The 11,407-nt window shown below is 47.9% G+C and overlaps 5 protein-coding genes across 5 annotated transcripts; 1 reads left to right on the forward strand and 4 right to left on the reverse strand.

Annotated features, from left to right (window-relative positions):
• Positions 1–220: 220 nt before the first annotated feature.
• N7479_001489 (uncharacterized protein) lies at positions 221–1,369 on the reverse strand (the record flags this gene model as incomplete). Its single annotated transcript, XM_057249186.1, has 2 exons — positions 221–1,168; positions 1,220–1,369. 2 exons carry the CDS (start codon positions 1,367–1,369, stop codon positions 221–223), a joined length of 1,098 nt encoding a protein of 365 aa, XP_057113618.1.
• Positions 1,370–2,254: 885 nt separating this feature from the next.
• On the reverse strand, positions 2,255–3,450 carry N7479_001490 (carnitine:acyl carnitine antiporter; the record flags this gene model as incomplete). The annotated part of the gene is made up of 4 exons (XM_057249187.1): positions 2,255–2,917; positions 2,998–3,014; positions 3,095–3,143; positions 3,202–3,450. The coding sequence occupies 4 exons, from the start codon at positions 3,448–3,450 to the stop codon at positions 2,255–2,257; spliced, it is 978 nt and encodes a 325-aa protein (XP_057113619.1).
• A 1,027-nt stretch (positions 3,451–4,477) lies between these two features.
• Positions 4,478–5,438, reverse strand: N7479_001491 (CFEM domain-containing protein; the record flags this gene model as incomplete). The annotated part of the gene is made up of 4 exons (XM_057249188.1): positions 4,478–4,744; positions 4,798–5,048; positions 5,111–5,288; positions 5,355–5,438. The coding sequence occupies 4 exons, from the start codon at positions 5,436–5,438 to the stop codon at positions 4,478–4,480; spliced, it is 780 nt and encodes a 259-aa protein (XP_057113620.1).
• A 1,900-nt stretch (positions 5,439–7,338) lies between these two features.
• N7479_001492 (Beta-lactamase-related protein) lies at positions 7,339–8,927 on the forward strand (the record flags this gene model as incomplete). The annotated part of the gene is made up of 2 exons (XM_057249189.1): positions 7,339–7,467; positions 7,521–8,927. The coding sequence occupies 2 exons, from the start codon at positions 7,339–7,341 to the stop codon at positions 8,925–8,927; spliced, it is 1,536 nt and encodes a 511-aa protein (XP_057113621.1).
• A 693-nt stretch (positions 8,928–9,620) lies between these two features.
• On the reverse strand, positions 9,621–10,652 carry N7479_001493 (uncharacterized protein; the record flags this gene model as incomplete). Its single annotated transcript, XM_057249190.1, has 2 exons — positions 9,621–10,469; positions 10,518–10,652. 2 exons carry the CDS (start codon positions 10,650–10,652, stop codon positions 9,621–9,623), a joined length of 984 nt encoding a protein of 327 aa, XP_057113622.1.
• Positions 10,653–11,407: the final 755 nt, after the last annotated feature.

Here is an 11,407-nt window from a genome sequence, read left to right on the forward strand (position 1 = left end):
ATCGGCTATTGTACCTACCCAGATATAGATATAATTTGAGGACCTTAGGAATGTCAGGATGTTCGAATCTAGTAGCTCATAAGGAAGATGAAAGACTATTTATTGCATGGGGCAAACATTTTAACCCCACTGATATAGATATAGCAAAGGCAGCAATTACACCAACGTTCCACACTCTTCACAACCTACCACTTGAGATTCATCGGATCTCGGTGATTTTTTAAGTCCAGCTCATTTGCATCCCAGGAGCATCTGAGTCGACAGGCTTGGCAGTCTTAACAATCCAAAAGACCTGAGCACCAAGCACCAGCATGGCGAAGATACCAAACGCCACCTCCATGGCAAATGTCTTGAGAATAACTTTGACAAAGCGGACACGGGCAGGCCAGTCAAAGGTAGTCCATGCATCCATGAGGCCGATCTTGCCGCTGCCACCGGTAATAGCAGGACTGACCTTGCCTCCGAAAGAGCGATCAAATGGCACGATAGTCTCATCCTCCTCGGGAAGCATGGAGGCAGCCACACGTATGAAGATGACACGAGCAGGCAGAGAGATCAGCAATGCCAGGATAGCAGGGACCAAAGTGACACCCATGACACGGTAAAAGACCACCAAAGGCAGCACCTCCTCGTCATGGGAAACATCGAGCCAGCCAGCAAATTTGGCAATGGCCATAGGGATGAAGAAAGCAGCAGCGGTGAGGATATCCTGGAGAGCAGCAGCTGGGGCAATTTTAATCCAGGTCTTAAAGCTGGGGATACGCTGATAGAAGCGCTTTGGGGAGGGCTCGGAGATGACAATGTGCACCCAGGCCATCTGCCAAGTAGCCAGGAGAAGGCTCCCGGCAGACTGAACGAAAAACTGGTACAGATATGCAGAAACAGGGAAGAAGCTTGACAGGAAGCCAAGGGCCAAGTTATAGGCAATGAACATGCCGATTCCACGGAAGCGAGACGAGAAGCCAGCACGGGAGCGTAGATGCTTCAGAGTGGTGCGCAGCTTGCCAGTAATAGGCTTGGGTGGAGTAGCAGAAACCAGCTCAGGATCCTCCTCGTTGGATGGCTTGGTGGGATCGGCAGGATCGGAGGTAATGCGCACGTAGATATCGGGGTTGGTATCTTCAACCGCAGCCAGAGTAGCGATCACCATTCCGTAGGTATACTCGATCTACCGAGTGTTAGTTCCACAAGACTACATCTAAAAATGTTTATTACTTACAGTCCAGAGAACCAAACTAAGCAAGACAATAGTGATGGCGAATAGAGCCAACAAGCCTCCATTAGGCCGGTAGCGCTCAGGATCATCCGACTGCATGTGAGTGACAGCAAGCTCGGTGCCCCGACGTATAAGAGCATTAGTGACGGACATGATGAAGCCGGCACCGATGGTGAATATAGATATATTCGATGAAAATGAGATGGAACTTTGAGAAGATTAAAGATGAAATAGAGGGGAGGATGGGGCTTTTATCTGATACAAAGCAGGCAGCAGACCGCTAGCGCCGGAGTCAATGGGTACTCTTACAGTACTTTAAGTTCGTTCGCGCTCCACTTACAACTCGAGGTACCTGCCAAGTACCCTTTTATCAACCTCACTCCAGTTGTTGAAACTTGCCCATTTTCCTTTTTACCACTTTGATAGCTCATAAATTTACTATTTACTTCTCAAAAGTGTACAATATCATAATGTTTAAAAATAGAACCCCCTGATATTATCGGCATCCAATTGTTCCGTGCCCACCATGCATGGCCCCGATCAGAAATGGCCCCCGGACGTGTTAGCGCTAAGTCCAGGCCGTAGCGCACGCTCATAGGCGAGGTTCGGCAATCCTGCCACCACTTCTTCGTTTAAGACCCATTCGGATATAGCGCAGGTGGAGAGTTGGAGAAAAATGGAAAAAATACCTGTTGAGCCTCAATTGTTTCCAGGCAAAGTGGATATGTTTGCCTATATTCCATCGATAAATTCCTCCTACAAATTTTATTGGCTGAAAATTTTGCTCAAAGCTTGTACACATTCTAGATCTAATCTTGGAATGTGACATGGCCAACTCCCAGCAATCAAACAAAAAAGGACCTTCTATAGAATATCGGAAATCGACCAAAGATCTAAAATGACACAAAACGTGACCAGAAAGATGCAAACAATCAAAGTCAAATCATGGTCACAGACAACCATCCGTGGATGGGACACAAAACGCTGCAAAAAGAGACCAACCGAAGGTATGTACACACACAAGCATTCTCATCAACTTTAGTCAAAGAGCTTCTTCATGCCCTTGTGTGCCAGCTCGACGCCGAGGAAAGTGGCAGCGTTGGCAGGCACAGCACGAGCGAGAGCCGGTCCGAATCCAGGGAAGAAGGCCTTGAAACCTCCGCTAGCGTAAACCGAGCGGATAACACCGCTCATGGTAGGCTTGCCCGGTGCGCTCTGCAGGCGGGACTTGATGGTGTCAATGGGGAAGACAGGGATCCACATAGCGATACCGGCAGCACCACCGGCGCACACAACGGCAGACAGGGATAGCTCGCCCGTCACATTGCCCTCGGCATCCTTGGGGGTCAAGGTGCGCTTGATGTACTCGTAGGCCGCGAAGTAGGCGGCCGAGCCGGGACCATCACGCGCCAATGTCATGGCGCTACCACGGAACACGCTGCGAAGACCACCTTCCTTATACAGCTGGCGCACGACATCCGTACCACCGGAGTACTTGGGCTTCTCGCCGGGAGCCAGAGTCTTCTGACCCTGGATCTGGAGGAGGACCTTAACGCGCTCGAAGGGTGCGGTGATCAGGGTCATGGGGATGGCGGAGAAGAAACCGGCAGCAGAGATCTGTGCAATGGAGTACTGCGGGGTGTTGTTCTTGACGGGGACGACGGAGAACTTGTCCACGAGAGTCTTGCCCACGTCATAACCCTAATGTATAGTTAGCATCGCTTCCGACCGGGCGCGCGCAGCTGGCTCTGGGCTCCAAGAGAGAAAAAAACACAACGTACCCAAAAGCTGACAGCAACTGTGAAACAGTACTGGTTAGCTCATAACTCGACCGATTGCTGATGGGAGACCCATCATAGCTGATTATGGGGAACTTACACATAGGAGTAACTCCAACGAGTGGGGCAGAGACACCGGCATACAATCCCTACGAAACCATTGTCAGTTCGGTCGCGAAATATTCGATGTGCTTGTGATAATCATACTCGAGCCAATCCTTCACGTGCAACTGTCTTCCTGACCACATCCATGGCACCTGAGTAAATTCCCTTCTCGGCCGTCTGCAGGCGCACCTTCACCAGATCAAATGGGTGTCCAACAACAACAGCGCAGAGACCACCGGCAGCACCAGCTGCAAGAGAGCGCAACTGTACAATGGTCTGGTTGACGGCCTTGGTCTCGACGACCTTGATCTCATCTTTCAGCTGCTCCGAGGGGGAAGTAGAGGAGGACATTGTGTGCGGGTCGGAGCGGGGGAAGATATAGGGACGGAGATGGAGGATGAGAAGGAGAAAGAGAAGAGGAAACAAAAGACTGAACAGGAGCCAAGAGTAAGATGTAAAAGGTAATTAATAGTGTGATAAAAAAAAAAAAATATCCGAAGATCTTGCGACGATGCAGACCACCCGACACACCGAAGCCGACTGGAGGCTTCCCCGGACCCAGGTGAACCTCGGCTCGGCAGCGGAAAAACCGACTTCCCGTAGTAAATAGCACGTAAAGAGGAAGACAACGGTACTGTAGCATCAAATATTGTAAAGACTTTAGGATCAATGGGGGATTTTCCTAGAAGAGCTTTTATATTCGCTCCTTATAACATTGGTAATATCCGAGTGCGTCAAGTCCGGGTGAGCGGGAGAGCTCAACCACGCCACATTTCCCCGCGGAATAAAGGATGGCCGTATTAGGGCTAGGTTCTATTAGCTCTCTCTACTCCGTGCAACCGTTCCTAAGATGCATAGATGCAGGGTAGATATAAAGCGCACACCTGCATTGCACATGTGTCAGAAGCTGGAAATATGGGTACATAGTAGACCGGTCGCAATCACATGGAAATCCACATGCTCATCAGTGGGACGCGTGATGATAAAATATATATTTTTAAACATCCATGCTTTGTACTCCATCCATAGAGTGAGATATATACTATAGCAGTGGTATTCAAATCCAAGAGAATTAGAGTATGACGAGAGCTTGATTTACTATTCAAGCCTTCAGTACGAAGTAAGGAGTGTGTACTTGGTTGATATTCACACCCTGAGACTGAGGATAGATGTCATAATATAGATTTCATTCATTAAGCTGGATTGACATTAAATAACAGCTCCGTAGAGCAAAGAGAAGACAAAACATGATGGAACACACCGTGAACCCGTTCCATATTGTACCTGTACAAGCCAGACAACGGCGACACATAATCATAACCCATAAATTACCATGGATAACATGAGAGTGGCCTCTGCGCCTTCACATGTAGGAAATTTACAGAGCGAGGATAGCGAGCATACCGAGGACGCCCATAGCACCAGTGCCAACAGTGGCCATGGGGGCAGCGACACCCTCGCTGGAGGTGGGAGCAGCAGTGCCGGAAGCGGAGCTGGAAGAGCTGTCGGAGTCGGAGCCGGAGCCGTTGCCAGAGTCAGAGTCGCTGCCAGAGACAGCGGAAGTGGTGGTAGTGGTGGCAGTGGTAGAATCGCCGGTGCTGGTGCTGGTCTTGGTCACCAAGGTGGAGCTAGCAGAGTCAGAGCCCTAGAGATATGATTAGCATGGTTCAGGGAGAGAAATAATGAAGTGCATCTTACAGTCACGCTGGCATCGGTGCCAGTCTTGGTAGCAGAGCCGCTCCCACCGGAGGCAGAGCCAGACGCGTCAGTGCCAGTCACGCTGGAGTCGGAGCCGGTGGCAGTCTTGGAGCCAGTTGCGCCAGTGGTGGTTTCGGAGCCAGAGCCGGAGGTAGTGGCGTCGCTGCCAGCACCGGAACCAGAGGCAGAGGTGGAGGTAGAGTTAGAGCCAGAGGTAGAGCTAGAGCTGGAGTCAGAGCCAGCGACACCGCCTGCGATATAATGTTAGTTCACTGTATCAAGTGTTGAGAAATGATTGATACTTGTTACATACCAGGGCACTTAGCGACGGCCTCAGCGAGAACCTTCTCGGCGTCGTCGTTGGGGCAAGCCTCCTTGGTGCAGTCACGGATACCGAACTTGTAATTGTCGCTCTTGCACAGGCAGGCCAAGTCGCCAGTCTTGCAACCCAACTCGGAGGCCTGGGCGTTCATGTTGGAGAGACACATGGTCTATAGACCGGATAGGATTAGCATTGGGTATTATTTCAACTCAATGGGGTGGATCAAATTACTCACAGCACAATCAGAGGCGGAAATCTCAGCTGCGACCATGCCAAAGGCGGCCATCAAGGCGACAGCAACGGGGGAGAAAGACTTCATGATTGGAAATGAAAGGGAAGATTATGGGGGTCAGTGTTAAAGAAAGAGGAAATTTTGTGGGCAAAGTGGGAACTGAATGAAATCCAGAGCTGGGGGCAGTCCTTTTATACAGAGCTCTCAGTGTTTTTGAAAAACAAACTCTGCATCAAAAAAACACCAGCCACCTGCCCCAGACTAGAAATTGAGACTCCATATTGGACAAAAGTGGACAAAAGTGGGCAAAGCTGGCGGTAAAGTCCAATCACCATGGACGATCGGCTGTGTGGGCTACCTCACAGGGCCATGCAGTTCGGATTGTTATGGTACCCAGCCAACGTGGCTAAAGAGAGTGCCCATTATTGCCTGATCTCCTATGAAGTCATCACGCCCTCTCAATCCTGGATCTGGGCTCTGAAATGGGGGATGATCGCCCAGGAGATAGCTTGCACCCCTTCCCTATGCAGATCTCATAGGTTCATCCAATCGTTAGGGCTGATAGGAATTGGATTTTCAGCTTTTGAGGTTTTCCAAGGTTGTGTTTCTTAGATTCCAATTTTGCCGACGGGGTATTCCGTACGGAGTAGGCTGCAATATTTGATGGTAAGTGTACTCCGTAACCAAGCTTAACATTGGCTCATCCTTTCCTCCGGAAGAATGGTAGAGATCAAATCGGATCCATTATTCGATTCAAATCGGGGATCCAGCTGAGACTAATCCGAATGTAGTTGAATGGCTTGAATGGCTGGAGACATTCGATCGCACTATTGAAAATCAAAAAAAGGAACTTGGGATTTGGTCACCGCTATTTGTGGCTGTGCTCAGCCACACACTAAGGTACACGGAGTACTCCGTACACAGGCTATTATTACCTTGATTAGTATCACTAACTACGGAGTAGTTATCACTATCATACTATTACATCATGCATACTATATTTTCCATTTGTTTACTTTTTGTTTTTAGGGGAAAGGCGTCAAGTTCAAGGGATACCCCCTGCAGGACATACTAATTATACACTCCGTATGTACGGAGGAGTGCTATCAGAATTGAAACCAATTTGCCTTGTATCTTCTCCTTCTTTTTCTTTTTTCGCTTTTTGTTTTTTGTTTTTCTCCAAAAACCAAAATCTTTTGCAGATCGAAATCAAACTTCCGCATTGGATGTGATATAGCACTGTTGTACGCCACATAAAGGTCACGTACCAAATAAATTTTATTCTCAAAATATGGAGTAGCTACTCCGTACTTCCGTGCTTCCATGCAATAATATTATTAAATGCTGCGGGTACTTCCCTAAGCCTCTGAAGATTTTATATACCAGGCTTCCTGACTCCACGTGAAATTGTGACCATGGTGGCAAGTATCAAGCCCTAATACCCAATCGCCAATTTTGGGCCTTGGGAGAGTATTTTGATGTTGTCTAGGATACGCGCCAAGTCAAGCATGCGTCTCAACTGCAGGTGTACTCCGTATTTCGTACTCAACGGCATGTTCCCGCTGTTGTCTAACCAGCCTGCAACAATTGAAGCTCCTGTTCATGCAGATGTCAACCCCGCTTCGAGGACTATGTCCCTGGAAACCTGCATAGGATTTCCCTTGGTCCCTTGACATGTTTCAGACACTATTATCCCTGACTTCCTATGCCCGCAATGCTGAAGCTCTTTATATCGTAATCCATCATGCTGACAAGGCTAGGCGGTACAGAGTAATATTTACTCTATATGGTATAATCACTAAGATCACAAATTCCCAACAAGGATTAGTGATATTGACGTTACATTGAGTACAGCGCTACTGCCTGGACTACGAGCCGCTTATCTAGACTTCCCCGCTCCAAATCCTCCAACTTCAACTCTTCAAACCTCTAGGGCTACCTAGATAGTTACAATTATCAGACTGCAAAACAAGCTTTGTTTACCAAAATGGTTCTCAGAAACTCGAACTCGCCATTGACCTCGGAGTTCGATGCCTTGGTACAGGAGCAGATGGACAAATGGAAAGTCCCAGGACTATCCATGGCAGTGGTTCATGGCTCTAGCACCTGGTCAAAAGTATAGAGATATAATCCACTTGTCAAGTACAAACCACTAAAACTACATTTCAGGCATATGGATTTGCCGATTTTCCTGATCGCAAAATGACCACCGATTCTCTTTTCTGCACTTGTAGCACGACCAAAGCATTCACTGCAGCGGCCATGTCTCTCGCCATCGACGATAGCAAGGATACTGAATCTCCCATTCGCTGGGATACACCAATTGCGTCCATACTTCGAGATGATTTTGTGTTGGAGAACGATTATAGCACAATGCATACTACCATAGAAGACGCTCTGTCGCATCGCTCGGGGCTATCAACACACGATGCGTGTTTAAATTTAGTGGATCCCAAAAGATCACTGCGCGAAGCAGTTCGAAACTTGCGATATCTTCCTATGGCATATGCTCCCCGCACTACCTTCTCTTACAACAACAATATGTATATGGCAGTATCTCATGCATTGGAACAAATCGAAGGCCGACCTCTCGGCGAGACTCTCAAGAAACGCATTTGGGATCCATTAGGTATGAACGATACATATTTCTCCGTGACAGATGTTTCGCAGGACCCATCTCTTCGTCCTCGACTCGCGCAAGGCTACACCTGGGACCCAGACACAGACACCTACATTGCAGAACCTTACATGAACGATGTCGCCGTGACTGGAGCCGGCGCCATGGTGAGCAACGTACTCGAGTACACCAAGTGGCTACGCGCGATGATGTACCAAAAGGGTCCCATCTCTCCGGAGGGCTACGCAGAGCTCTTGAAGCCGCGCACAGTGATCTCGAATTGGGAAGAGCTCGTCGGACCACCGCCGGCCCCATGCCACCTCTATGCCCTGGGGTGGTTTGTGGATAGTTACCGCGGCGAGCCTTTCTACTGGCACAGCGGGAGCTGGCCTGGATTTGGAATCAAAGTGGGCTTCCTACCGAGCAAGGGGTTCGGCTTTGCTATGATGGGTAACACAGTCAATGCCCGAAATGCAGAGCTGGGGATCTACATGCACCTTCTGGATCAGATTTTTGGTGGACCAGGGATCCCGCGCTCAGTGGGTCAGGCGACAAAACCAGAAAACGGCAAGGTCGGAGCTAAGTCCGAGTGTTTGGAACAAGCCACCAAACGGCTTTATCCGTCTCTTCCTGATCCTGTTCTTTCCCACTCTTTACAGTTACACCAATATGTTGGGAGATACGAGCATCCGGCGTACAGTTCCATCACTCTATCCCTCAAAGACGGATATTTGGTTGCAGAACTGCTAGACCGTGCTATACCTTCCCTTATCACTCTCACCCATGCAAGCGGGGAGTTCTTTGTGGCGCATTACTACCAACCCAAGAAAATCGGATCTCTCTCTGGTTACTACGCCACGGAATTCATAGTGGGTTCCAATGGGATTGCCACAGCAATGGGTATGGATATGGAACCCGCTTTGAATGGAGAAAAGATGTGGTTCGATCGCAAGGACTGATGGCTTATGATTTCCAGCTTGTTACTCTGCATACGACATAGAGATTCGGAGTAGATATACTTTAGATCCGAAGCCATAGCTCGAATCAATAATTTTTTGAATATAGCAGCAATTCTAACGTGAACATCCCCGGATGTCCCGGACGTCGACGAGTTCCAAGATTAAGCTTTTTACCAAAAGAAAAATTTATAGATGACAATACGAAAAATACAAATACATACATACATCAATACACAGCAGTACTTGTATGTACTAGTATAGTTCCGTACTAACATCTTTAATCCGCAACTCCTCGGCCATGCCGGGGCCGATTCGGCTCGGGTTCCGGTGGAGTTTAACAAAAATTTCAACTTTAACAAGCAAAAAGATACTGACCGACGCAGGGATCGAACCTGCAATCTCTTGATTCGTAGTCAAGCGCCTTGCCATTGGGCCAGCCGGCCGTACTATATGTGATTTGGTCAAATTATGCACTATATTGAAAAAGACCATGTTAAGTATATTTTCATCGACATCACTCCTGTACAGTGTAATAGAGCCATAGATACAGACCAGTAACAACATATATGACAGAAAGAAAAGAAAAGCAAAAAAAAAATGAATGGTATAAGGGTATGTTAATGCAAGAAAACGCCGTAAAACCCCCCTCCCCTCCCCCGAAAATTATATGCCGCCCAAATCACCCAGACCAAGTCAGACTTTCGAATCGGAAGCGTCTGTTACGCAAATCTGCGGGATCATGAGGACAGTTTCGTAAAATGTGCCTTCTTCCATTGAGACACTCGGTGATCTGTGGCTTTGTACCTTCTGCCCTCCAAGGCACACCCCCAAGAACATCAGCAGATTTGCGGCAGGGAACCCAATTAAGCAAACCACCAGCCCGATTACAATAACCAGCAAGACAGGAAGAACGATGAGAGGAATGGTTCGCGTAGGCGAGTCCTTGGGATGATAGTCGTGGTAAAGATGACGGTTAAACCTGGCCTGCTCAGCCCAGAATGGACCCTTAGACTGAGGTTCAACTGCGGTATCACTGGGTTCGGCGTTGGTAGCAACGATCTGGGGGTAATATTTTTTAACCGGCGCTAGCCCCTGAGCTGGCATCATGGTCTCGGCCTTGGGATTGTCGAAAGCAGAACCGAATTGTGTATTCCAGTACCTGATCACCCACGGCTGGCTATTCTGGGAGAAATGATCCTCCTGGTCACCGCTGCGAGCTGGCTCGATACGGAGACGGTCCATTTCGTACTGGCCACTTTTGTGGACGAGAAGATTGATGGCTACTGCGTGCGGTGACACCAGGTTGCCCTGCAGACTGAGCAACTCGATTCGCACGCGGATCATATCCGCCGTGGATCCCGTGTCATCTTTGCTCAATTGTTGAGTCTCGAGCGTGTAGGATAAATCCACGCTCCTGGTACTGAGTTTATTTAGGTTTACGCCTTCATAGAGAGGTGCGTGGAGCTGCATTTTCACTGATGGAGGATAGACTTGGTGTTCATTGGCGTATAGGTATCCATTCTGGATTGAGAAATTGAGAGACTGTGTTATGTTAGTATACTGGTGATGAATTGGTAAAATGTCACCCACGAGTTTTGATATGACGCCATTTGCGAGGTCATCAGGGGAAGGAACGAAGGGAAGTCGGAGTTGATGAGAATCCGCATGCGGGATGGAAGCAGCGAGGGCATTGCCCAGGTAGAGGATGGCCCATAGCAGCCGCATAGTGAGCAACTTGGGATGCGAAGTACAGACAAAAATAGATCGAGGATGAAGTAGACAAAGAAAGAGAAGAAAGAAAAAGAGAGATGTCTATAATGTTATCTACGTAGGTAGACTTATCATAAATATATATCTCAATCTCTTTTTCATCCAACTCCGACCAAACTTATAAAGCACTTTGGTATAGGTTAATACTAGAATAGCGAATGGATCCGAATTTACCTCGATCATTTTGTAGTTCTCTCTTTTCACCAATCCCTTAATACAGCCTAGTCTCTCATGGTGACATCAACACACTAACGGGCTTTGTTCTAGCGTAGCGTGGATTGTGTGGACCAATCAAATCTATCTATTCTAATAACATTATTCGGTTCGACTGCCGAACCCTAATGTGGTAATTGATGTCAAAAAGTTGCAGACATGATCAAGCAAATTCATACATTATTGGACCCTGAAAATCTGTTCCATGTCCCCTTGTTTAGCGCGATAGGATAAAAAAAATGCCTTAAGAACTTCAGAATCCCCTGGCCGCATGATCATTATTGGAATTCTTGGCAAAACAAAATAAAAAAACTCTGGTTCTTACCATTTCTATTGTATTGTGCAATTGCGCTTTCTTCCAAGAGGAGTTTCCACATCTGCTCGACGCCGCACACTGCTGCACAACGTTGTATACAACGTTTTGTGCTAACCCCTATTGAGACTTGGTCGCGACCTAGTACGCATCAGCGATTAATTTGTTCAGTGATAATTTCCAG

The sequence above is a fragment of the Penicillium vulpinum genome, assembly GCF_028829585.1.
Source record: "Penicillium vulpinum strain IBT 29486 chromosome Unknown utg000001l_segment0_segment0, whole genome shotgun sequence".
Lineage (NCBI taxonomy): Eukaryota > Fungi > Ascomycota > Eurotiomycetes > Eurotiales > Aspergillaceae > Penicillium > Penicillium vulpinum.